Source organism: Photinus pyralis, unplaced genomic scaffold (assembly GCF_008802855.1).
Source record: "Photinus pyralis isolate 1611_PpyrPB1 unplaced genomic scaffold, Ppyr1.3 Ppyr1.4_LG10, whole genome shotgun sequence".
NCBI lineage: Eukaryota > Metazoa > Arthropoda > Insecta > Coleoptera > Lampyridae > Photinus > Photinus pyralis.
The window spans coordinates 3,664,815-3,691,747 of NW_022170250.1; the positions used below are offsets into that span (position 1 = coordinate 3,664,815).

The window sequence follows — 26,933 nt, forward strand, 5'->3', positions numbered from 1 at the left end:
TCGAAAAAGTACGAATTGTTTTGGATTGTACGCACCAAAATTAATAAGAAAAAGTGTTTTCCCGAGAAATTTTGGTGCAGTCGATTTTTGGTAAAAAAGGAAGGTAATACACTGCCTTTTTTTGAGCCACGAAGAAAAATTTTTCTCAGATCGTCCCGGAAAAAAATTTTTCTTATAGAACGTGGCGTGTAGAATCCATAATTTCAAACAGTTCCGAGATTGAGCTACTAGTTCAAAAGTTACAGCCCTTTGAATTTTTTTTCAAAATTGATCTTGAAGTTTTGATTGAGAAGTCTGATCGAAAAAGTACGAATTGTTTTGGATTGTACGCACCAAAATTAATAAGAAAAAGTGTTTTCCCGAGAAATTTTGGTGCAGTCGATTTTTGGTAAAAAAGGAAGGTTATACACTGCCTTTTTTTTGAGCCCGAAAAAAATATTGTCTCAGATCGACCCGGAAAAAAATTTTCTTTATAGAATGTGGCCTGTAGAATCCATAATTTCAAACAGTTCCAAGATTGGGCTACTAGTTCAAAAGTTACAGCCCTTTGAATTTTTTTTCGAAATTGGTTTCTAGTCTATAACTTTTGATTGAGAAGTCTGATCGAAAAAGTACGAATTGTTTTGGATTCTACGCACCAAAATTAATAAGAAAAAGTGTTTTCCCGAGAAATTTTGGTGCAGTCGATTTTTGGTAAAAAAGGAAGGTTATACACTGCCTTTTTTTTGCCTCGAAAAAAAAATTGTCTGAGATAGTCCTGGAAAAAAAATTTTCTTATAGAACGTGGCCTGTAGAATCCATAATTTCAAACAGTTCCAAGATTGGGCTACTAGTTCAAAAGTTACAGCCCTTTGAATTTTTTTTCGAAATTGGTCTATAACTTTTGATTGAGAAGTCTGATCGAAAAAGTACAAATTGATTTGGATTCTTAGCACCGAAATTAATAAGAAAAATTGATTTTTTACATTTACTATTATACATTTTTCCCCCAGGTTCTTTTAGCACTTAGATCACATTTTTAAGAAAGAGACCATGAACGTTGTGTGAGGGAACGTAACACTGAGGGACCTGGGGGTTATGTAACCCCCCCCCCCCCCGATATACCACTCTCTGGTTCACGAAAATTTTATAATAGTTGTAAGAAAAGAAAAGTTGAATCTGTATCCCTTTTGTTCTCCTGTCTCTGCTGGAGGAGGTAAGAGCATCCTGCAGTGGAGTGCTGTGGCCCCCGGTTCCACAGTCTCCCCTAGGTGCTTTTAGCACTTACACTACATTTTTACAAAAGTTACAATGTAACGTGAATCCTAAGGGGTGAACGTTTTGTGGGGAAACTTAGGACCGGGGGATCTGGAATACCCCCCAGCCACAGCACTCCACTGCAGGAAATTGTTACCTCCTCCAGCAGAGAGAGGAGAAAAAAAGAGATATGGGTTCAATGTTTCTTTTCTTAAAATTTTCGTGAACCAAGGAGTGGTATATCTGGGGGAGGGGGGTATTCCATACGTTTTGTGGGATAACGTAGCATCGGAGGGCTGAATCTTTGTCTGTCTTTTTCTTATTCTTATTTCATACCTCCCAGACCCCTCGGTCTCCAAACCTACTCAAAAATAGAAAGAATAACGGGAGGTGGACTCCATAACTTTTACGTTACAATGGCAGATTTCGTCAAGACTAGGTACACCTTTTCTTTGAATCCACTGATGATGCCATCAATAATTTTGACATTATCATTTATCACCGTGTCTGTTCTCCACCATCGTCTATTAGATCTAGTCTAGGAGTTCGTTGACCTTCATCAAAGCGCCTACTTATGGCATCTCCGAAGCTTAGCTTATCAACTATCTACGCTAGGATTGGGAAATTAACCTAATTAAAACACTGTGTTTGCGGCCTTTAAGCTTCACCGACGATGTCGTTTTCTAATTCGTGCCACCTTTTGAAAGAGTGTTGTGCAAAAAAAATTAATCAAGCGCCTCTGTGACGGACCGTTTTTGGGGAAAGGTGGGAGTTTAGATATAGGGGCCAATTCGCATGTCGTTTTCAAATCTTCAGATTGCGTCGCATCGAAAATTCAAGTGAGTTGAGCTTCTGGTTGAGGGTGTTGGCGAAGAGTAAACAATCGAAAGTGTGCCGCTACTTTCCTTTTTTTTCTATTTGGCCCCAAAATCTGCCCCGGCTGACATTCGCACTATTAAACGATATTATGATATAATATTTATTAAAACCCGGAGATCTTGCATAACGTCATCGTGACCACTTTCTCTTTCACCTCACTTCCTGCAATTACATCTCGTCGTCGCCAGTTTCTTCCTACTTCTCCAAGTGTTGCCACAATGAAAATTGCGGTAAGTCTATCTCGCATCTGCTCGTACCCATCGTTAACATCAATTGTTAATTAGATCTGTCCGCTTGCAATGGGAATAAGCGGCTGAAAATAGGGAACAGTAGCGGCGTCCCCTAAAATCCCGATTGAATTTGGCGTAAAGTGCGTCTGGCGCGACTGTTAGTGACTCGCGGGTTTTTCGGGTACGATTTCCTATTCGCGAGGGGGCCAGCGCGAATTTTGAAACGGTTCCAGGCGCAGTTGCGAGCAAAGGTGGGAAACGAAACGCCACTGCGCGGCTATTAAAAGAAAGTTTTATATACAGAGTCTTAAATTGGTAATTACGTTGCGTGTCAGAAAATCCTATGGATTTTATCGACCCAGTTAAACACGTAGCTTTTAAACTTGCTGTAGAGTTTAAATCGATACAGCGCGCATCTGTTGCAGTTCCACTGAAATGGTCACCTCGCGAGGCTTCATCGAGACGTCGTCGTCCGAAATTTGCCCAACACTGTACATCAACAGCGTCTTGGAATTTTACAACGGCGCGAACGTGCTAATAACGGGCGCGACCGGTTTCGTCGGGAAGGCGCTCCTGGAGAAGCTGCTCAGAACGTGCGGCACGATCGGTAAGGTTTTTCTGCTGATCAGACCCAAGCGCGGCCTGAGCGTGGAGAATCGCCTCAAGGAGCTCCTGAAGAATCCGATCTTCGATAAGATTCGCGAAAAGAACCCCGACTGCCTGGAGAAGGTGGTCGCGGTGCCCGGAGACGTCGGCCAAGACAACCTGGGGCTTACGGAGGGCGACTACAAGTACTTGTGCCAACGGATCGGTGTGGTTTTCCATTCGGCTGCCACTGTGAGGTGAGAGCTCGGCGTTAGGTTCCCCAGAATTCAATTTTGACTTCATAGGTTCAATGAGGATCTGCGAGACGCGGTGCTTTTGAACACGCTTGGCACGAAGCGCGTTGCGGAGTTCTGCAAAAACATCCAGAACTTAAAGGTAAACACGGCTCCCAATCGTCAGCGCTAACGTCAAAGTTTGTAGAGCTTCGTGCACGTCTCGACAGCCTACAGTAACGCCGATCGCAGTGATGTAGAAGAAGTCGTCTACACGCCGGCGATCGATCCACAATCAATCATTAACTGCATGGAGACGCTTCCGCCCGAAGTAATCAAGCTCATCGCGGACAAGTTGATGGTAAGAAACCATCAGCGCTCCAACGAAACTAACCCCAAGTTTAGGGTAGGCACCCGAACAGCTACACGCTCACGAAGGCCTTGGCCGAATGCATCGTCCTCGAATACTCGTCCATCCTCCCGACTGCAATCGTACGACCATCGATCGGTAAGTCAGACGCGCGCCCAGACCCACCCAACTCGTACACTTCCAGTAACCGCATCCTGGAAGGAGCCATTTCCTGGATGGGTCGACAATATCAGCGGCATCACTGGAATACTAATGGAATGCGCTCGGGGCACCATCAAGAGTATCGTATGCAACGAGGAACTGATGATGGACTTAATACCGGTCGACATCGTGGTCAACACCCTCGTAACCGCCGCCTGGCACACGGCCGCCTACAGAACGAACGAAATTCGCGTCTACAACTGCACGTCGAGCCAAATCAACGGGATCTCGTGGAAGAACTTCGGCCGGCTCACCCAGAAGTACGCCGTACAGTACCCGAGCAAGTACATCAGCTGGTATCCCGGATTTACGTATCGCACGAATCGACTGATGCACTGGATCTGCCACACCTTCCTGCACTACACCCCCGCGTGCATTTTCGACGCGTTCCTCTACTGCACCCATCACAAGCCCATGTGAGTACCCCCACCCTCGCAAAACCGTAAATTTCAGACGGGAGATTTTCAGCAGCATGCTGAAAATATGCCGCAAAATCGCGCGCGCGGCGAAAAACGGCGAATTCTTCGCGCTCAACGAGTGGCACTTCCACACGGACACCACGAAGGACCTCGTCCGGGCGGTTAAACGCACCGAGGACGGTGAAAATTTCCGCATTGATCTAAGCGAGGACGGCGGTTTCGTCTGGGATCCCTACGTCAAAACTTATCTGCTCGGAATACGCAAGTACATTCTCAAAGACGACCTGAGCAGCCTAGGCCGAGCGAAAATTAAACTGAGAAGGTAAGAGGCGAACGCGGTCTTTTTCATTGGCTAACGCGAACCAATTGCAGGCTGTACTGGATTAATAAACTCGTCCAGTTCATTACGTTGTACGGGTTCGTTAAGCTTCTGCTATGGCGATGACAATTAGGCTAAGTTTGTACTTTTTGTAATTCTTATGTTATTCACAAATAAAGATTGCTATTTATTCGAGTGCCATATTTGAACGTTAGGGGGAGGGGGCAGGCCGTTTTAAAACCTGAAAGGATTTAGAACAACCTCTAAGATGTAGAAAATCCTACAGTGAATCTAGCAAGCTCTGAAGATCAAGAGAGAACAAAAGAGCGACAAGTAGGAGGCACAAGGTGACGGTATAAAATCAAAACAAGTAAAAAGGTTTTCGAGTAACTTCAGCACATTTTCCATAAATTGATCAATACTTCCCCAAAGGCCATACCTATGTGCGCTATGTTTTTCATTACTAGAGGCATGCGCAGTTGATATTGCGCGTCCTGCGCATGCGCTTATTAATCTGATATTTACAATATGCAATACGTTTGCTTTTACTAAAAAAGTTAACATTGCGCAGTTCAATCGTCAAGATTTTCCTCGACTCAGGTGCCAGAGCGATAGGTACGCTACCGAATGCAAAAAGAACAAACTAAATATCTTAACAACTGTAGGAGTAGTTAACGCCTCGGACAGACGGACGGACAGAGAAAGTGGCTGCAATAGCGCACCCAACTTCGTTGGAAAATGCGCTACAAAGGAAAGAAAATAAAAAACGAAAGTAGTGGAAAAAGGTGGAAGATAGGAGAGGAGAGGAACAAGAAGAAAGACGCAAACAGTTCAATAGGGAAGGACGATGAAAGAAAAGAGAGGGTAGCAAAGGCCAGAAGAAATCGGAAGGAGACGGGGATGACGGAAAATCGACTGCACCAAAATTTCTCGGGAAAACCCTTTTTCTTATTAATTTGGGTGCGTACAATCCAAATCAATTCGTACTTTTTCGATCAGACTTCTCAATCAAAAGTTATAGACTAGAAACCAATTTCGAAAGAAAATTCAAAGGGCTGCAACTTTTGAACTAGTAGCCCAATCTTGGAACTGTTTGAAATTATGGATTCTACAGGCCACATTCTATAAGAAAATTTTTTTTCCGGGTCGATCTGAGACAATTTTTTTTTCGGGGCTCAAAAAAAGGCAGTGTATAAACCTTCCTTTTTTACCAAAAATCGACTGCACCAAAATTTCTCGGAAAAATACTTTTTCTTATTAATTTTGGTGCGTAGAATCCAAAACAATTCGTACTTTTTCGATCAGACTTCTCAATCAAAAGTTATAGACCAATTTCGAAAGAAAATTCAAAGGGCTGTAACTTTTGAACTAGTAGCCCAATCTTGGAACTGTTTGAAATTATGGATTCTACAGGCCACACTCTATAAGAACATTTTTTTTCCGGGACGATCAGAGACAATTTTTTTTTCGATGCAAAAAAAAGGCAGTGTATAACCTTCCTTTTTTCCAAAAATCGACTGCACCAAAATTTCTCGAGAAAACACTTTTTCTTATTAATTGTGGTGCGTAGAATCCAAAACAATTCGTACTTTTTCGATTAGACTTCTCAATCAGCTCGCTCGGCTAAATAAACGGCTCGTCCATAAAGACCCAATTTATGTACTTGATATATAAATAGCTATTATGAACAATGTGCACTATTAAATTGTTTACATTGAAGTAAACAACGTGCCGCTATCGTATCACCTTATGCGCATACCTGGACATACATCATTGATAGAAGGGAAATTCAAATTACAATTGAGGTTCTGACAGTATCTCCTTTAATGCTTCCAAGGCGCTCTGGAAAGACATTAGAAGCTTCAAAGATGGTGCTACTGGTGCAAATAGAGCTCTCACACGACGCTTTGAGATAACCCGCCGTTTGCAACCGTTCCCGTAGAAATATTTAAACTGTTTTTACAGCCGTCGAAAAATCTTTCTTGCCTGGGAAGAAGAGAGTGAATCAATCTTAGTTTTAGCCATTAAACCCGACAAAATCGTATAGTTTATGGAAATATGATAGGAGACCCCGCCGTTTGACCTCACGTTCCAGAGAACAAAAGAAGATCACCCGATTACTGCACTGACAAATTTGGATAAGTATAATTAACCGTATATGAATGCGTCACAGCAACACCCTCTCTTTTTGACACTATTAACCTACCCAGACTTTTTCGCAGCTTTTCAAATGCCTCCTAATCTGTGGACGTCTCTGCGTCTTTTGGGGAATTTCGAAAGGCCACTTCAAATACTGTACGAGTGTCGAGTTGTCGGTAATTCACACCCTAACTAAAGGTGGGAAAAAACGTGATCAGAGATTGCGGAATTTGTCGTTTATACTTTGCAACTTGCAAATTTACATCCTACTTAACTATTCATACGTGTAATTAGCTACATTGTAACAAAATACAGATTAACATTAAGCAATTGCAGAATGTGGATCAGTCTACACCCAACAATCGCCCAGAATGATTCGAAAAATCTCCCAGGCGTAAGTAACCACCACCATAACGTTCGATCCACCGACGTCAGTTTAACCTTTTGCAGATGCGCGACGCCGTCGTCGATTTCGCAATTTTACGAAAACGCGAACGTTTTGCTTACGGGAGCGACTGGATTTTTGGGGAAGGTCTTCATGGAGAAACTGCTGAGGTCGTGCAAATCGATTGGTAACGTCTACGTGTTGATTCGGCCTGGGAAGAACTGCACGGCCGAGGAGCGTCTCGAGCGGCTCCTCCAGGCTGAGGTGCACTTCGTCACGAATCCGGCTCGATTTAACGATCACTTGCAGGTTTTTGAGAATTTGCGACGTACAGCTCCGGAGGCGCTCCTGAAGGTCAAGGCGATACCCGGCGATGTCGAGCAAGAAAACTTGGGACTAACCCGGCCGGATCGGGAGACGATCACGGAGCGGGTCGAGGTGGTTTTTCATTCAGCTGCACTCATCAAGTAACTCCCCCCGATTTCTGAGCCGAGAGCTTAAGGGTTGTTTTAGATTCAATGCCGATTTGCAAAGCGCAATCTCTGCAAACGTGGCGGGCACTAAGCGCGTAACGGATCTCTGTACCCAAATCAGGAACTTGCGCACTTTCGTGCACGTTTCAACTGCGTACAGCAACGCCAACAGTCGAGAAATTGAGGAGAAGATTTACGACACCAGGCACGATCCTGACGATATCATAAGCCTAGTTCGGAGCTTACCATCTGCAACGTTAAACGAAATAACGCCTCAGATTATTGTAGGTATTTTTCCGTGTTGTTGTCTTCCAGGGGGGTTTTTCAGGGGGCTCATCCGAACTGCTACACGTTTTCGAAACAGCTTGGCGAGAAGTGCATCGCGAAATCGCTCGGTTCATTGCCCGCCACCGCAATTCTACGCCCGTCCATTGGTACGTAACGCTTCGGCGAGTACTTATGCGTAACCAACCCCGTTTTTGTAGTCTCTCCGTCGTGGCGTGAACCGTTACCAGGTTGGATCGACAACGTAACCGGCGTTGCCGGTGTTGTAATGGAGTTCGGGCGCGGCGCGCTTAAAAGCGGCATCTGCGAACCGCGCTTCACAGCCGATTTGATTCCAGTCGACGTGGTCGCTAACGCTCTACTTACGGCGGCGTGGCACACTACCATTCCTAGTCCTCGAGAGTTAAACATTTACAACTGTACAAGCGGCGACATCAACCAAATTACGTGGGGAAAGTTTGTCGATCACATCAAGCGACACGCGGTTGCGTACCCCAGCAAGTACGTAACCTCGTACCCGAATTTCACGCCGAGAACCAACCGGACCACTCACGCGATCGCTCACTTCTTCCAGCACATAATTCCCGCTTACTTACAAGACATAGCTCTGTATATAACCGGTGGAAGGCCAATGTAAGTCTTGCTGGCTCAAAATTTGGGGGACTAACTTCGTTTGTAGAATGGTGAAGACCTGCAAAATCGTCGCGGAGGCGGCTCGCAGAGGGGACTTCGCGACAATCACCCCTTACAAATTTAAGGCGGACAATTTTAATAAGCTGATCGACAGCGTAAATAAAGCGGACGATGGCAAGCTATTTCAGATCGACTTTCGACCGGGGTCCGGATTCGACTGGGATAAATATCTAAAGGGCTACATGTTGGGGATTAGGAGGTTTATACTGAAAGATGGTTTAGACTCCCTCGAGTATTCCAAGTGTAGACTCAATCGGTAAGGTAGAAACCTGTAAAAAGGACTGACTGACGCGTGGGTTTCAGCTTGTATTGGACCTCCAAAGTAATGCAGTTGGCGTTCGTAAGTTCCGTCATCGCATGGACTGTATGGTGAGCCGTCTCTACGGTTACTAGAAAATCAAGTGTTTAAAAATAAAATAAGTAAAGGTGTTTAATGGTAAAATGAGCACTAAATGTTAAAACAACAATACAAACATTTAGAAAATAATGAAAATGCAATGTCAACTTCGGATAACAGGTTTGCCTCTTTCGCTATCGTACGTATAAATAAATAATTTGAATTACGAATAAATAAGATTTGATCGACATATAAAAAAAATGTAGAGCAAGAGAGAGCCGAGTGTCACGTTCTAATCTACTGAGTATTTCTTAGTAAAAAATAATATACAGTCTTTTTCTTAAATTATAAAACCGATAACAAATTAATTATTATAAAGCCTAGATCTGTACAAATTAGCTACAAAAAAGCTACTTGATCCAAAATGAACACAATACGAGCAGCTATACGTTAACAATTAAGACGTCCGTTCTAACTTACCTATACAAGAGGTTTGTGAATACTGTTAGGTACGCATTCGGTTACGTAGTTCCTTGTTTAAATGGATCCTCACAGAGGACAGGTGCGTGTAAGTACTATCTGATCTCGAGCTGGAGACCGATGCTGGGATCGGGCAGGCAGGTTCCGCAGAAACCTCCGCAGACTCCCGTCACCCCTCTCTCCTATCAAAGCGAAACTGTGGTTAAAATCGGTCGTGGTACAGCTCGATTGTTCCTCGAAAAGGCATGAGAATTTCAGTGTAGGCCCGCCTCCCTTCGTTTATTGTTCAGTTAATGTACAGGGTGGCCAAATAAGAATGCGAGGTACTGTATTTGGGAACCTATCCATCGTAGAGGCTTGCGGTAAAAAAATTTATTACTAAAACGGCCACGAGAAAAACCTGGAAAATATTTTGAAGTTTCTGCAATGGCCGCTAGGGGGCGTAACTGCAATCTGGAATCTAAAAAAATGATTTTTCTGTGAATCGATTGCGCTTCGTTTGCGCACAATTGCATTTTGTTTGCGCGCTGTCGATTTCAAAATTACGAAAGAATCAAATTCGGGGGGACCAACCTCACGACTGCCCCCCAGGTTTACAAATTTCACTTTTTTTTCTTGTTAACGTTTGCGCTTCGTTTGCGCTACCAATACCAGTACAATTAAGGCCTCGGACAGACGGACGGACAGAGAAAGTAACTGCAATAGCGCACCCAACTTCGTTGGAAAATGCACTAAAAATGTCAAATTTGTAAAGATGTGGGGCAGTCGTGAAGTTGTCCCCCCCCAAATTTGATTCCTTCGTAATTTTGAAACCGGCAGCGCGCAAACAAAATGCAATTATGCGCAAACGTGCGCAAACGAAGCGCAATCGATTTCAATCACGAAAATTATTGCTTTCTAAAGTTGGGGGGCCAAGTTCACACAGGTCTAAAAATGAAGTGATGGGGGGTATTCAAAGGTTTCTGTAAAGAACACCCTATATCTTCGAAACGGCTGGGCCGATTTAAACAAACTCGGGTGAATTCAAGAGAGCTATTCTTCAGCTACAAATATTATACTATTTGAAGTTTTGTTAGTTTCACATATCACCGCTTGAGGGCTTTTATCGACATCCCGACAGAAATGGTTAATTTTCTCAAAAAAATTAAATGCATTGGTGCGATTTTTTTTCATGAAAAAGTACCTAAATTATACCTAAACAATCTCGCGAAAACAGCATCTCGATATCTTGATATATATATATTTTTATATCGTGATTTCGAGCATTTACGGCGGCATTAAAAGCTTCCTTTTTTAAAGCGATCCACCTTAGGGACACAAATTATATAATAAAAATAATTCCGGAAAAATTAGCTTAAAAAAATAAAATTTTGAGAGTACAAAATTTCATTTGGCCTCAATTTTAGGTTAGGAACAAAATATCGAGATGCGGTTTTCGCGAGCTAGTTTAGGTATCATTTAGCTACTTTTTCAGTTAAAAAAAATCAAACCAACGCATTTAAATTTTTTGAGAAAATTAACCATTTCTGTCGGAATGTGGAAAAAAGCCCTCAAGCGGCGATATGCCAAACTAACTAAACTTCAAATATTATAATATTTGTAGCCGAAGAATAACTCTTTTCAATTAACCCGAGTTTGTTAAAATCGGCTCAGTCGTTTCGAAGATACAGGGTGTTCTTTACGGAAACCTTTGAATACCCCCCACCACTTCATTTTTAGAGATACAGGAAAAATTGTCAAACAAAAATTGTTCAGATTATCGTCAACTTCAAAGACCGGACATTTTTTTGTTAGGTTAATATAGCGGAATTCACAGAAAAATCATTTTTTTAGATTCCGGATTGCAGTAACCCCCCCTAGCGGCCATTGCAGAAACTTAAAAATAATTTCCAAGTTTTTCTCGTGGCCGTTTTAGTAATAAATTTTTTTACCGCAAACCTCTACGATGGACAGGTTCCCAGATACATTTGGCCACCCTGTACTTATAGTCCATCCGTTATTACTATTCCGATATGTAATTAACCCCACTAAATGCAGCGTATTTTTACTTCACGTCGTCGATTTAATATAAATAATTCTCTCAAACAAACTGCAACGCGTTATTGTTGACGTGCAGAATAAACAAAGTAAGGTACCGCAACGGTTAAGCGATTCTAGCTCGTATCGCTTACGTTAAAGAATGTTTATTGAAGTGAATTTCGCTTGCATGGCATGGCATCAAGTAGGAGTAAACAACATTGCTGTAAACAAAAACTGGATGCAAGCGAAATTCAGTTCAATTAATTTGACGTAAGCAATACGATTTAGAATCGATTAACCGTTGCGGTACCTTACTTTGTTTATTCTGCACGTCAACAATAACGACGTGCAGTTTGTTTGAGAGAATTGTTTATGTTTAAATCGACGACGTGAGGTAGAAAAAGTTAACGCTGCATTTAGTGGGGTTAATTACGTATCGGAACAGTAATCACAAATGGACTATAGTAGTAACAGTCGGTGTATTAATAAAATTCGCCAAGTTGTTTTAAGGCAGTCGTCGCGCGTAGAGTTTCTTTCCGAATGCTTTCCCACTCACTCACTCATGCTTCTTCGAGGACTAAACGAGCTTGTACAAACCTTTGTTCGAATTTGCGCGCTCGCTTTATGGCCGTTGTGAATCCACCGTACACTTTCCGCCAATCGAAACGAAGTGTCGGTGAGATTAATCGAGAATCGGCCGCGCACGCAGCCCTCCCGCTCGCTGAAGCAATCGCCGGCAGTTCCGTACGGAATTTTCTTGCCGTTCTGCCTGGAGAACGTGAAATCGTCGGCTACAAGTACGCAATGACGTCATCTCGCCCGTGCCGGCGTCGTAACTTACCGATTATCCGCAAGGAGGTGACGTTCAACCGTACCTTCCAAAACGAGGTGTAGCCGGCGCGATCGGGCCCTAGCGGCACGCAGTCGCAGTCGTCGCCCCTGTCGATCGGCGGACACGAGCCGCGATCGTTGAGGCTCCGATCGTACATCTCGGCGAAATTCTCCTGTTCGAATTTGAGGCTGATGAACTCTTCGGGCTCGGGAGTGTCCATCTTGTAGCAGTAGATCTGCGCGGTCCTGTTGCTGAGCGTTATGTAGTAGTCCTTGTTCGCGCTCGTCCGCTGGTAGTGTTTGATTTCCCTGCAATTCCTGTACAGGCAGATGTGCTTGTTGCACTTCCGCTTCTTTCTCGGTTTCAACTTCTTCGAGCATGCGCCGCGATCGATTCGCTTGCCGTCGCGGCTCACGCAGTACAAGTTCCGAAATTGGCGACCTTTCTTTCCGCAGGGATGAGAGCACTGCAATTTGCGAGAGATTAGGGGGAAAAGCGGGCCGAGGACAACTAAATACTTCGCTCCACTTTCCGACTGACCACGAATACACGTCGTCGCAGTTGTTGTCGAGGCATCTCTGCGTCGTTGCGGGTCGCGAGTGTAACTCGCAGTAGTGGGATCTGATGTGCGGGTACAAATCGGGAAGGGGCGCCGGATCTACTAGACCGCCTTTAAGTACTTGATGGCAAGTGACGTTGCGGTGTTTAAATCCCTCGCCACAAGTTTGAGAACACTGCAGGAAAAGGTATGCTCATTACTAACACCTGCAGTGTTGTAATATTGTACCTACCTGCGACCAGACACCTTCCAACCACACGTAGTTGCAATTAGTCCGCTCACAATCCTGCGTAGTCTTCGGTTTTCTTAATCCGCTACAGAATTCGTCGACGACGGTCACGGCATTTACCGTATCGATGCAGCGAATGATCCTAGTTCTCGTTCCCTTTCCGCACGTGTTCGAGCACTGAAATTCTCTTTTACTCAAAGTGCAAAATTAACGGTAAACGGCAATACCAACCCTTCCCCAATGCTGATACTTCCACCTGTAGCGCTTTTCCGGGGACGGATTGCGAGTGTCCACGGTGTAGTAGTTCCTCTTGTCGTTCACCACCGTTCGTATGCAATGGGCGCTGTTACACACGGACGACTTGTGCGGTTTCTGCTTCAAGTCGCACTGATCATCTTCGACTATGTCACCTGCGCTTGTGTTACAGTCGAAAGCCGAGCAGAGTTGAGACTTACCGGTGGAAGTCTGGCAACTGACTTGTCGATGTTGCAAGCATTTTAAATCGCACTCGCTCCAACCCCCGAAGTTCCACTTGGGACACGGATGCACATTGCACGCGACAACGTTCACGGGGACCTCCCTCCGATCGCACTCCGACACATCTTCGTTCCCATACTTGTTCCGGCAGACGACCATTCGTGACTTAGTACCAGTGCCGCAGCTTTTCGTACACTAAAAAACGCACAAATCAAGAAGAAGCGTGGCGCAAAGTGACAACCAACCTTACTCCACGCAGCCGTAACCCATTTGTACCCCAAGTTGTCTCGTGAAAAAAAATGGAGGAAATTCTCGTAATCGTTCCCCCTATGCGGAAAATACTCCTAAAAACAACATCAACAATTCCAGGGATGCACAAAGGACAACAACGGACGAACCTCACATTTCGATTTGAAACAACTTTTGGTAACGTTAGGCTTGAGGAGATAATCGCAGAAGTCGTCGTCGATCGGGCCCGAATCGACGACGCGGCAATGCACCTCGCGCCTCTGCGCGCCCTCCCCGCACGTCGCGTTACACTCGCCCCACGGGTCCGCCGACCAATACACGCAGGGCCGATGACTGCACTCCTTCTCGATCGTCAGCGCCTTCTGCGAGTGCTGCAGTCTCACCTTTTCCGCGCCGACGATCGGAAGATCGTTCGGATCGCAGGCGCTGATGTTATGAATGTGACCGTCCACGTTGCAGTAGCAGGGCCGAGTTTGAACGCCGGTGCCGCACGAGACCGAGCACTAGGTGAGAATTATCGACTGCCGAAAATACGACTCGGGTACTCACCTGGTTCCATTCGTCGCACGCCCACAATGGGCACATGTGATTGTTACAGCTTTGCCTGACATTTTTTTCCTCGCTATTGCAATGCAGATTGCTAATACGTTGATTGTTACGGTCCAAGCAGATGGCGCTTCTCATCTGAGAACCGCCGCCGCATGTCGCGCTGCATTCCGACCAGCTATCGTACTCCCAATGATTGGACGGGCACAGTCCGAGGCACTCCTCCGTCTCGGATGGCTTAGGTAAAATGGCGCAGTGCTTGTTATTGACCGGTACCTGATCGTGCGAGTACAGATTTTCCACTTTGACGCAGTTGTAAAATATGGGCCGCAGCCCTTTGCCGCATTGCGACGAGCACTGGCCGCGCGAGGTTATGTTCCATAGGAACTGGCAGTGAGTATTGCAGTCTTTCTGTTGAACCAAGTTGTTTATCTCCGAATCCGAGCAGTAGTTCTCGTGGACCCGATGCGTGGTGCCTAGCTCGATGCAGTAGGGGCGAAGAAACTTCTTGCCGCTACACATCGAGCTGCACTTGGTCCAGTGCTCCGAGTCCACCTGCCAACCGTACCTGCAATTTGACATTTGAGGATCTCCGCAAACGCACGTCACCTGTACCTGGGCGCTTCGTTGCTCTTAATCGTGTAGCGGTAACGGATGTCCGGTGGATGCAAGCGTCCCACTGATAGCACCTCGAGCACGAGGTCTTTGGCCAATCGAAGGTTTTTGGGGGTTTTTATGTACTCGACGATCTCATCCGAGCCGCTATACGTGATTGTCATACCGCCGAAAGGCACCTCCTTCAAAAACTGGGACACGACAAAGTTCCCATTCAAAAGATAGGCCCCGGTCTCTCCGTCGACCAGTGCTGAACAAATGACAATCGGTTTAAATCGCCAATCTCCGCGCGCTTACCTAGGAAATTATCGTCGGCGTTGGTGTTCTCGTAACCCCGCTGCGAGATGTGCAAATTCGAGCTGCCTTTGGGTAATCGGACCACGCGAGTGTAACCGTAGGCGCTTATGTTGTAGGTGCCGGTGATCTCCTCGCACTTGCTATTGTCGCCGCCGCACACGCCGCACTCGTCGAGCGTTGTCGGTGAATCGAGCCGATTATCGCAACCCGCGTGCTTGCAAATGCCATTCACGCAAATATCGAATGTGTTTAGGCCGCATTTCGTGCCGTCGATCACTTTATCTTTCAGCATGTAATACGAGGTGGAATGCTTCACTCTGCAGTACAATTTGCAGAAATCATCCGAGCTCTCTGCAACATCAGTGAGTATCTGTAGTTTAAAGGTCGACACACACTTTGGCGAAGCGCGTTTTTCGCGGATACACCGCGCTTCGCTCAAGTGGGCGTTGGCCTTTATACAGTCTAAAGGTTCACCCAAACCAACGCGGGAATGCGGGCACGTAAACGGTACGATTGCGGGATATGCAAGTATGCATGCCGATGCGGCGGTTCACACGCAAATACCGCATCCGTACCGCTCCCGTATTCCCGCGTCGGTTTGAGTTGACCTTAAGAGGCAATTTTTCATGTTTCCATACAAGTCTGTGGTTTACAAAGTGTAAGGTAACTACTAGGATCTACAGCTCTTGTATTCCTCGAAGAAGCGTGAGAATTTCAGTGTAAGCCCGCCTACTAGATGGGCTCATGGGCCTCCTTACGCTGAAAGTATCACGGAACATTAAAATAAAATTTTCTTTATGACAAATCCAAATGCCAAATGAAAATGGTCATTCATAATTGATGTAAAATGAGCAGAATTCCCTCGTTTACTGTTTAGTTAATGCACTTAGTAGTAAGAGTCAGTGTAATAATATTTGCCAAGTTGTTTTAAGGTAATCATCGCGCGTAGAGGTTATCTTTTTCATTCCGAATGCTTTCCCACTCGCTCGCTTTGCGCATCGAGTGAAATTCTCAAGCTTCTTTGAGTAATAAACAAGCCTTATGTTCAACCGAGAGGTTGTTGCTGAGTAAACTTACCCATGCCATACTTAGGTATCCACTTAACCTCGTCCGACAATCCGCGAATTCCCTTCGTCATTCCGTCGAACTCGGCGCACTGCACCTCCCTTAAATTAAAAACAAACAAAGAAACGTGTTTTGATTACAAACTTGTGACATAAAATTAATAATGGGGCGGTTAAAGTGAGACGGAAGCGATCAAGATCTAATTACCTAAAGTCGCGCAATTCGGAATCGCACGGAAGATAATTGCAGGAGGCGTAGCGCACGTTTTTTCCCTTGCAGTAGGCGCCGCCGTTCGTCGGCGGTGGCGAATCGCAATTGCGTTTCGACATCTTAACGCCGCCGCCGCAGGTTCGCGAACAAAAGCCCCACCTAGCGGCAAAGCGTCAAGGTTGAGAGTGACAAGTGGGTTACTTACGGCATCCACGGTCCCCAACCGCCTTCGACCGGCTCCAGCAGATTACGATTGTTTGGAATGCACTCCCCGTGGTGGCACCAGCTGAAACCCAAAATGAATCGCGCGAACTCCGAGAGCGATTTTACCTGGACTCCCCGCACTTGGTACCGTCGGCCCATGGCATGTGCTGCGTCTTGCACCCCTCCATGTCCTCCCTCGTGCACCATAAGCTTCCACAGGAGGCCTGCGACTCAAAAATTATACCGCGCGCCGCAATAATCGCCGCTACTCACAATTTCGAATGGGCACAGCTTGTAACCGATCCCGAACTCGAGCTCGCACTGACGATCGACCTTGAAACGTTCGCCGGGCAGTCGCTGTATGAACTGGGACGTGATGATGTCTCTGTTCGGCTCGTCGAAAAGACACGACGACTTGCTCGATCTGCGAACGTCAACGTGAGCGCGTCGTGTGCCTCGCGACCTTTGCGCAACTTACTCGAGAAAGTCGGTGAGATAGTGCCTCGAGCACGCCGACCACAGCCACGGTTTCGTGTCGTTCTGCAAGACCTTGCTCATGATGTTCGCCTTTTCGCCCTTGTTGTATTTCACGCACTTGTCGTCGTCGTCGTGCGGCATGCTGAGAAAAATTAAAGTTTTTAGTGGCCGAAAAAGGACGACGAGTTCCTTCGGCTCGCTCGGCATTTGTAGGCGTGGTCTTAAGTGATCAGATTTGCTCTGCGGGCCATTTCGTAAAAGGCTACACCAAAGTCGGGCGAGGCGAATACTTGACGTAAAATTAAAAATCACACAACTCGGGAATAAAGGGGCTCAGTAGTAGGCGTAATAGATAAATGGAGCTGTGATCCTACCATAATGAGGGCGGTAAATTAATGTAATTTAAAATGTAAGATGCGCTTTTCGCGAGCTTGTTTAGGCATCATTTAGCTACTTTTTAATGAAAAAAAAATCAAACCAACGCATTTAATTTTTTTGAGAAAATTAACCATTTCTGTCGGAATGTCGAAAAAAGCCCTCAAGCGGCGATATGTGAAACTAACAAAACTTCAAATATTATAATATTTGTAGCTGAAGAATAATTCTTTTCAATTAACCCGAGTTTGATCAAATCGGCTCAGTCGTTTCGAAGATACAGGGAGTTCTTTACGGAAACCTTTGAATACCCCCCACCACTTCATTTTTAGAGATACAGGAAAAATTGTCAAACAAAAAAGGTTCAGATTATCGTCAACATCAAAGACCGGACATTTTTTTGTTAGGTTAATATGGCGGAATTCACAGAAAAATCACTTTTTTAGATTCCAGATTGCAGTTACGCCCCCTAGCGGCCATTGCAGAAACTTACAAATATTTTTCAGGTTTTTCTCGTGGCCGTTTTAGTAATAAATTTTTTTACCGCAAGACTCTACGATGAACAGGTTCCCAGTACCTCGCATTCTTATTTGGCCACCCTGTACAACCAGTGGAGTTTTAAGGGGCGATAAAAGTAAAACCAGTACCTTAAGACGTGTCCCAGTTCATGCGCAATTATATACGAGGTCGACAGTCCCTTATCTCTGACAATGGCACAGCTCGAATTCGAATTGCACATCGATCCAACTTCGGCGACGCCCAACGTGTTACAAACTTGGGCGGTTAGATTTTTACAAATCGATTCGCTAAAATTAAGCTTTAATGTTCCTCTGGACACTTGCCAGGAAAGCTTACCGAGTAAGTAGAAGCGCCGTATCGTATTGCTTCTGGGTACGTTCGGCGTGCTGCGCCTGCCAGTTGCAGAACTTCTTCAGCATCTCTAAAAAGGACGTGTCAATCACTCGACACCGATTACCTTTTTTAATTACCCACCGTCGGAAGTGTTACTCAGAAACTCGGTCTCCTTCAGCGTGACGATTTCGACGACGGCAAGAGAAATTGGGTTACCGATAGTGGCATGCTTGAAGAGAAGAGCTACCTAGAAATTCCACGTTTAGACGCGCGGGACGATTGGAGAAGGTGAACGTTACATGAGACATCAACGTGAGAATGTAGTGATTGAGGTCCTCGTCGGTGTTGTGGTATTGCGCCATCGTCTTGTCGGCGACGATCAGTGTTTCTATGTGAAACTCCTGATGGTTGCCCGATCTCGCCTTTGGAGCGATCGGCACGAACTCGATGTTGTCATCTTCGAAGAGGACATCTCTGCGTGGCCTGGATTGCGTCACGTCGCGCTTGTGGACGAAGTGCTTGTACTCCTCCTTGCCGATGAGAAAATCGTCGTCGATGATCGTCGTGTTTTCTGAAAATAGACAAAATCGTCTCAGGTGATACGCCCGGGGCCAATCTCCTTGATTTAGTTATGTATTTATGCATAGTGTAAAAGCGGAGCCGTGCTGTCTGCATAATGCGTTTACCTTTTACTTCGCATAACTCGGTCGACGTCGTTGCGTCCAGGTCGTCCGCCTCTGTCTTGTGCGCCACTTTTTTTATGCGATGCATTATGCTCGCGATCGAGTCGTTGCGAAATTTCTCAACGGGTTCGATGTAGTAATTCCCTTCCGAGGTCCGAATGTATCCGGTCTGCGAAATTTCAAAAACTTAATTAGACGAGGCGTGCTCGAGACCATTTTTCACAAACGCCCCAGCTGTCAGTAGTAAGAGAGGCGTTTGCCAAAAAATATTTTAAAAAAGGTGACAACCACCAATTATAGTTAATGGTCTTTTTTGACAAGATATATCAGGTGCCTGTGTGGCAGACGATTGCCCATAATTGATTAGTAACCCCAAGTTTTAAATCCATTATGACGTCGGCCGCCGCGAGGCAAGGACGCAACCACCCCCTACCGAAGGGAGGCGAGGTGGCCGAGGTACGTTTCTAAAGAATGCCCACAGCGAGACACGAAACCTATACCCAGGTTTTGTCTTGCACCCAGTAAAATGCATAGGTACCTAGGCTTCTCGCACGGTTGCCTATCCTAAGACTGTTGCCAACTGAAACTGGCCATGTGAAAAACATGGATTTTCCAAATTACGATTTATTTATCGACTTTGGGAATGCAAACCGCACTGGAAATTGTTTAACCGTTTAAATTTGAATGCATGAGGATGAAAGGAATCAAAACGTCTTCGCGTATTTCCCAAAAATTGTGGTTTTGATGACGCTCATTAATGTCATCGCTCATCACCACAAGGCGGGTGCCATTACAAAGGGTTTATGTTCCGCAACATAATGATTAGCGGAAGAACTTTTAATTGCAGTGTATGTGGTGGTAATCCGGGCAATTCAGGGAATTTTTTATGGATATCTATCCATACCGACCTGTTAAACATTTGTCAAAGGCGCAAATTGTAAAAAGAGCGTTTAAATAATCGTTAAGTTTTCTGAAGTTTTCCAATTTTCAGCGCAATTTTCCTACTTTTTCTTTCCGTACGAATCTTCTGCACAGTATTAGAAAACACAAAAAAAGACGATTGAAATCGGTAAAGTTATAGCGTGACCACAAGGGAAATAGGGCTTCATTTTTATATATACAGGGTGTCCCCCGTCATCTACCTACTGTAAAAAACAAAAAAAAGAGGGGCCAAACACGGGCGCGATTATTAAGGGAGTCGTTTACAATTAACCGACGGGATTAAGGTTTTTTTTGCCAATGTCCCCCAGTAAGAAGAAGACTTAGCACGTGACAATAAAACTGTCGTCGACTGGAGAGGATCAGTGGCGTATTTACGGGGGGGGGGGGGGGGATGAAGGGGATATATATATCCCCCCCCCCCCCGAAGAATTGAGTTATCATCATAGCTATTAGATATTTAGGTAATACTCCGCTATCCGCTACGCACCCAAATTAATAAGAAAAAGTTTTTTCCCGAGAAATTTTGGTGCAGTCGATTTTTGGAAAAAAGGAAGCCTTTTTTGCCTCGAAAAAAAAATTGTCTCAGATCGACCCGGAAAAGAAATTTTCTTATAGAATGTGGCCTGTAGAATCCATAATTTCAAACAGTTCCAAGATTGGGCTACTAGTTCAAAAGTTACAGCCCTTTGAATTTTTTGTCGAAATTAGTTTTTTGCCCATAAATATACCTAGTATTCAAAGTTTTCGTTGACTAATTAAAGCAAAAGCAATAAAGGGGCCTGTCAGCAGTAAGAAATGAAATACCGTTCTAATCTAATCTTTTTTCGCCTGTACAATAATAAATAGATAAATGACTACCAGCATCAGCAACCTGCAACCCAATTTCTATATCTTACCCCCCCCCTCCCCCCAGAATAAATTTTTCTACGTACGCCACTGGAGAGGATTCCATAACACTCAGACCCCCCGGTAAGAGTGTCATGATAGTTTTTGAGAAAGAGTTACCAGGTTCACCTTCGCTTAAGAAGAAAGTAGCACCGGGGGGCCTGGGGGGTATGGAATACCCTCCAGCACGAAGAAGACTTAACACGTGGCGAAGATTTACAACCGCCGAACTAAGGGAGACTCCACAATCCTTTCCCTATGAGCCTTAGTACCTCTGTAGCTTTTTGGAGATGGAAATCAACTGCGTCGACTGGGGGGTATTCCATACAGGGAGTCTGGGGGGTATGGAATACCCTCCAGCACGAAGAAGACTTAACACGTGGCGAAGATTTACAACCGCCGAACTAAGGGAGACTCCACAATCCTTTCCCTATGAGCCTTAGTAACCTCATGGTAGTTTTTTAGAGATGACAATAAAACTGTCGTCGACCCCCCGGAAAGAGTATCTTGATAGTTTTTGAGAAAGAGTTACCAGGTTCACCTTCGCTTAAGAAGTACTGGAAAGAGAGTGGCACCGAGGGGTCTGGGGGGTATGGAATACCCCCCAGCACAAAGAAGACTTAACACGTGGCGAGGATCTACAGCTGCCGAACTAAGGGAGACTCCACAACGCTTTCCCTGTGAGCCTTAGTAACCTCGTGGTAGTTTTTTGGAGATGGCAATCAAACTGTCGTCGACTGGGGGGTTTTGCATGACATCAAATTATTCATGACTCATTGATTCCATTCGATTGAACTTACAGGTAATTAATGTCATTCCTGCTTTATAGCTTGATTTGAGCTGGCTCGTTTTGAATTTTTTATTAATCGTTTGAACTCTGAATCACGCTGAGTTACCTAGTGATCGATTGATTCGTCCCTGATTATTAAAAGTCGGAAACGAGACCGTTTTGATGGCGAAGTGTACGTTAACCTTAAGCTCGAAATAATCGCATTCAGGTTCAATGCTGCCGTTTCCTTTGCGCGCAAAGGCATCCGGTTTCGCGAATTAGAAAGTCTAATGGATCGCTGCCAAAAACGGCGCAAAGATGGCGGCATAAAGATTTGCACTCTGTGTAATGCACGTGCTTTGAGTATATACGATTTGACATCATCTCGCCAAAAATAATTTATAAAGCGCCGTTAATTTCAAGGTTGAGCGATTTTGTATGCGTTAATGCGGAATTGTGAGCACGTAGTAGACATTTTTTTTTAAAACATACGCAAGGGTGGCACGTGCCGCAAATTGTGCGTGTCTGTTTATACAAAAAGCGCGCGCGCGCGGGAGGAGGATTTTTTAAATGCATTCGCCAGAAGAAGTGTGTCAGTTCGATGCCTAAATGTTTTATTATATTGACGGTTGAACGGTTTAAAGCAGAAGCCTTCAAGTACAAATATTTAGATAGGCCACTGATCGAAAGCAAGTGTACGGAAGCTAAAATTACGGCGATTTCCAAATCTCAATTTACATAATTTGAAGTAGTAGAACACGAGACGCAAACGAGGGGCCAAAGATGGGCGCGATTATTAAGGGAGTCGTTTACAGTTAACCGCGGGGTTAAGGTTAACGCACTTCGTTTTTTTGCCAACACTAGTAAATATTTATTTACGTCTGCGGTTGCGGTACAGAAAAAAAAACTGGGAAGATTCCCAGGCGTGACAATGAATTTATGTCCATTTACGTTTGTATTATGCACGTTTTAATTATTTGCAAAAAACGTCCTTCTACTTTTTTTCCCGTGAGAAACGCCGCGACGCGTATTTAAAAAAAAACGCTATTTTTAGTTTTTTATTTCGGACGTAAAAACTAAATCGATTTTTAATAGTTGGACCATCTGCAATTTTATCATCAAAGAAAAAAAGGCACGCTTCCGTCCTAAGTGATTTTTCATTTTTCACCTTTCAATTGGGCGAATAAGTTTTTTGCGAGCCGCCCACACCGCTGACCTTTTTGAGTTCAATGAAATGTAATTACCCAAAGACAATTGTGTAGGAGGAACCAGCGTCTGGCAAAATTTCAATTTCACTCACCATTCCGTTGCACAGGGAGACGGCAACGTCGGAATTTTTCTCGCCTTTAACCTTCCCCGTGTAGAAGCAGCCGCTCGCTTTGGGATCGTGCATCGCCCGCCTCGTGTAGTTCTCCCAAACGTGCGTCACCTTAAAACTCAAAATTACTTTGGAAAAAGCGAGGCGTCGCCGAAAGGCTCACCTGGAGGTTCGGCGAGACGAACTTGTAGTTGAACGACAGCTCCAAGACGAGCACCTGCCCGAACGCTTGGATCTCGTACTGGGGATGGGGGTCCCACACTTCGGCGGCCGTGTGCCGAAAATGTCCGCTGTGGTGCCTCAAAATCGGATGATCTACGCACAGTGCAAAAGAAACGGGGCGAAATTATCGACGCGCTTACCCTCGTTGTCGTGCAGCTGATCGAAGATGAGATCGTGATCGTGAAGCGGCGGATCGATCTTGATCGGCCTCACCAGCTCCATGCTGTGCCTCCCCAGATCGTCCAGGTGCGAGTTCTTCAGAATTTCCACTCCTGAAAGGAAGACGTCATGTTTCAATGTTGCAAATTTGGGCCAAGATTATGGGTCGACATTAAATTAATTGGCCGAACGCGATTTACATTGAACGCCTCTTCCAGCAGCTGTCGCCGTCCGTTTTAATGGCACTTAGGAACACTTGTACGAGAATGTCACTTTGATTGTATTTTTGCTACACAAAAAAATCGACAAATGTCGCGGATAATTGGCCACATTCAAACAGACGGTGGAACACAACAAAAACATTTGCGACTCGTTCGTTATGCACCCGTTTTGCGCTCTCCCTCGTATCAAAATATTACGAAATAGTGTCCCATTTCGCGCCCACAAAATTACCGTTTTCATTAAAAAGTCAACCCAATGCGGGGAGAGAGCCTATCCAAAAAAGTGCTTTCGATTTTGATGATGATGGTTCTAGCCTTCTGGGGACACACATGTATTTTTTAAACCTTTTACCTGAAAAGTCATAGATAGCCTTGGAAAGCCTTTAAATGTACAGGGTGGCCAAATAAGAATGCGAGGTACTGTATCTGGGAACATGTCCATCGTAGAGGCTTGCGGTAAAAAAATTTATTACTAAAACGGCCACGAGAAAAACCTGAAAAATATTTTTAAGTTTCTGCAATGGCCGCTAGGGGGCGTAACCGCAATCTGGAATCTAAAAAAGTGATGTTTCTGTGAATTCCGCTATATTAACCTAACAAAAAAATGTCCGGTCTTTGAAGTTGACGATAATCTGAACCTTTTTTGTTTGACAATTGTTCCTGTATCTCTAAAAATGAAGTGGTGGGGGGTATTCAAAGATTTCTGTAAAGAACACCCTGTATCTTCGAAACGGCTGAGCCGGTTTTAACAAACTCGGGTTAATTGAAAAGAGTTATTCTTCGGCTAGGTACAAATATTATAATATTTGAAGTTTTGTTAGTTTCACATATCGCCGCCTAAGGGCCTTTTTAGACTTTCCGACAGAAATGGTTAATTTTCTCAAAAAAATTAAATGTGTTGGTTTGATTTTTTTTTCATAAAAAAGTAGCTAAATGATACCTAAACAAGCTCGCGAAAACCGCATCTCGATATCTTGCTCCTAACCTAAAATTTAGGCCAAAGAAAATTTTATACCCTCAAAATTTTATTTTTTTAAGCTAATTTTTCCGGAATTATTTTTATTATATAATTTGTGGCCCTAAGGTGGATCGATTTAAAAAAGGAAGCTTTTAATGCCGCCGTAAATGCTCGAAATGCTGGCCATCAAGATATAAAAAAAAATGTATATATATCTCAAGATATCGAGATGCTGTTTTCGCGAACTTGTTTAGGCATTATTTAGCTACTTTTTCATGAAAAAAAAATCGGACCAATGCATTTAATTTTTTTGAGAAAATTAATCACTTCTGTCGGAATGTCGAAAAAAGCCCTCAAGCGGTGATATGTGAAACTAACAAAACTTAAAATAGTATAATATTTGTAGCTGAAGAATAGCTCTCTTGAACTAACCCGAGTTTGTTTAAATCGGCTCAGCCGTTTCGAAGATACAGGGTGTTCTTTACAGAAACCTTTGAATATCCCCCACTACTTCATTTTTAGAGATACAGGAAAAAGTGTTAAACAAAAATTGTTCAGATTATCGTCAACTTCAAAGACCGGATTAGGTTAATATAGCGGAATTCACAAATACATCACTTTTTTAGATTCCAGATTGCAGTTACGCTCCCTAGCGGCCATTTCAGAAACTTAAAAATATTTTCCAGGTTTTGCTCGTGGCCGTTTTAGTAATAAATTTTTTTACCGCAAGCCTCTACGAGGGATAGATTCTCAGATACAGTACCTCGCATTCTTAATTGGCCACCCTGTACAAGGTGCCCTATTTTCGAAACTTTTATAGGGAGTCCCATTAATTGTTTAATTTTATTTAATTATAAAAAAAGTTATAATAGGCGTCACGCGCTCATTTTTGGGTCAAACCGAGGGTCAAACTATTCAATCGCATAAGAGATACGGGGGGAAATCGAAAAAGTGACAATTTCAGAATGACCTACAATTTTCTTTCCAAGAGAGACAGACAAATATTTCATACAAAAGTTTCTTTATAATGTTAGTTGAATAATCTACCGTTTTCTAAAGAAGTATACGGGTTCAGGAAAAAAAGTTATCGGACATAACCTAATTTTTTTTAATGGAACACTCAGTATATTTTACTCAAGATATTAAACTATCTTTTCAAAGACATCATGGATGATATTAAAATAATTTACTCAAGTGATTTTTTGAATTTTGTTAGAGGTTCAAAAAGATCAATATTAAAAATTATTTTTGAAATTTTTTTAAATAATTTTTTGAATCACCCGAGTCATTTTGTAATATCATCCATGGTGTTTTATATCTTTGAAAAGAGAATTTAATACGTTATCTTTTTAGATTAAAATATACAAGGTGTTCCATTTAAAAAAATGAGGTTAGGTCCGATAACTTTTTTAGCTGACCCCGTATGCTTATTTCAAAAACGGCAGATTATTCCACAATCGTTACAAAGAAACTGTATCTCCTATAACTAAAACAGCCACTCTGTAAATTCCCCCCCCCCCCCTCTCCTGGATGTCTTAAGCAAATTTTTAATTTATCATTTTAAGTTTGACCTAAAACAGCACTAACAACTGCCGAGATTTTGAGAGCTCTTTCTAAAGCGTTCTAGGTCCTTTTCACGAACTGAGAATAGAAAAGAGATAGAAAGCATGGTATAGAAAGCTCTTAAAAGAACAAAGCTCAGACTTAGAACGTTTAAGCGAGCATAAGAAGCCCTAAGGAGGCGGTGGCTTCCGAAGATTTTTAAGTCAATTTGAAAGCTAGGCGAATATAGAAGGGTATGTAGAAGGTTTTTAAGATTCTAGATGACCCCAGACGCAACGGCTCTTCATTCTCCCCCAAAACGTATAATAATCTGGGTCTGGGAGGGGAATGGAATACCCCCCAGTAAAAGAAAGACTGAAAACGTGGAGAGGGTTTAAAACCGCCCACAAAGAGACTCCACATTCTAGTCCATAACTTTTGATTGAGACGTCCGATCGAAAAAGTACGAATTGTTTTGGATTCTACGCACCAAAATTAATAAGAAAAAGTTTTTTTCCCGAGAAATTTTGGTGCAGTCGATTTTTGGTAAAAAAAGGAAGGTTATACACTGCCTTTTTTTGAGCCCCGAAAAAAAAATCGTATCAGATCGACCCGGAAAAAAAATTTTCTTATAGAACGTGGCCTGTAGAATCCATAATTTCAAACAGTTCCAAGATTGGGCTTCTAGTTCAAAAGTTACAGCCCTTTGAATTTTTTTTCGAATTTGGTTTCTAGTCTATAACTTTTGATTGAGAAGTCTGATCGAAAAAGTACGAATTGATTTGGATTCTACGCAACCAAATTAATAAGAAAAAGTGTTTTCCCGAGAAATTTTGGTGTAGTCGATTTTTGGTAAAAAAGGAAGGTTATACACTGCCTTTTTTGGAGCCCCGAAAAAAAAATTGTCTCAGATCGACCGGGAAAAAAATTTTTCTTATAGAATGTGCCCTGTAGAATCCATAAT

The 26,933-nt window shown here is 43.8% G+C and overlaps 3 protein-coding genes across 3 annotated transcripts; 2 read left to right on the forward strand and 1 right to left on the reverse strand.

The window, feature by feature from the left end:
- The first annotated feature begins 1,795 nt into the window (after positions 1-1,795).
- Positions 1,796-4,666, forward strand: LOC116161359 (putative fatty acyl-CoA reductase CG5065). The gene is made up of 8 exons (XM_031474689.1): positions 1,796-2,345; positions 2,400-3,187; positions 3,236-3,326; positions 3,372-3,524; positions 3,569-3,671; positions 3,718-4,150; positions 4,206-4,475; positions 4,526-4,666. The coding sequence occupies exons 2-8, from the start codon at positions 2,781-2,783 to the stop codon at positions 4,596-4,598; spliced, it is 1,530 nt and encodes a 509-aa protein (XP_031330549.1). The 5' UTR covers positions 1,796-2,345; positions 2,400-2,780; the 3' UTR covers positions 4,599-4,666.
- A 2,310-nt stretch (positions 4,667-6,976) lies between these two features.
- Positions 6,977-9,045, forward strand: LOC116161466 (putative fatty acyl-CoA reductase CG5065). Its single transcript, XM_031474820.1, has 7 exons — positions 6,977-7,005; positions 7,062-7,463; positions 7,510-7,753; positions 7,798-7,903; positions 7,955-8,387; positions 8,434-8,703; positions 8,751-9,045. The coding sequence occupies exons 1-7, from the start codon at positions 6,983-6,985 to the stop codon at positions 8,818-8,820; spliced, it is 1,548 nt and encodes a 515-aa protein (XP_031330680.1). The 5' UTR covers positions 6,977-6,982; the 3' UTR covers positions 8,821-9,045.
- LOC116161357 (A disintegrin and metalloproteinase with thrombospondin motifs 9) lies at positions 8,852-23,361 on the reverse strand (the record flags this gene model as incomplete). The annotated part of the gene is given in 26 exon segments (XM_031474686.1): positions 8,852-9,446; positions 11,881-12,074; positions 12,125-12,581; positions 12,634-12,849; positions 12,907-13,080; positions 13,135-13,313; positions 13,359-13,575; positions 13,626-13,724; positions 13,779-14,132; positions 14,179-14,743; positions 14,791-15,040; positions 15,088-15,438; positions 16,165-16,253; positions 16,360-16,521; positions 16,568-16,648; positions 16,693-16,790; positions 16,840-16,990; positions 17,045-17,185; positions 18,066-18,224; positions 18,274-18,358; positions 18,412-18,517; positions 18,570-18,841; positions 18,957-19,122; positions 22,850-22,978; positions 23,031-23,182; positions 23,230-23,361. Coding segments are annotated over 26 exon segments (5,066 nt in total), but the record flags the coding sequence as incomplete, so codon positions are not given.
- Positions 23,362-26,933: the final 3,572 nt, after the last annotated feature.

Coding starts and splice junctions, on each gene's coding strand:
- LOC116161359 (XM_031474689.1), top strand. CDS start 2,781: ATGGTCACCTCGCGAGGCTTCATCGAGACGTCGTCGTCCGAAATTTGC. Junction 3,525..3,568: donor TCATCGCGGACAAGTTGATG/GTAAGAAACCAT, acceptor CCCCAAGTTTAG/GGTAGGCACCCGAACAGCTA. Junction 4,476..4,525: donor GCGAAAATTAAACTGAGAAG/GTAAGAGGCGAA, acceptor AACCAATTGCAG/GCTGTACTGGATTAATAAAC.
- LOC116161466 (XM_031474820.1), top strand. CDS start 6,983: ATGATTCGAAAAATCTCCCAGGC. Junction 7,006..7,061: donor ATTCGAAAAATCTCCCAGGC/GTAAGTAACCAC, acceptor AACCTTTTGCAG/ATGCGCGACGCCGTCGTCGA. Junction 7,464..7,509: donor CATTCAGCTGCACTCATCAA/GTAACTCCCCCC, acceptor GGGTTGTTTTAG/ATTCAATGCCGATTTGCAAA.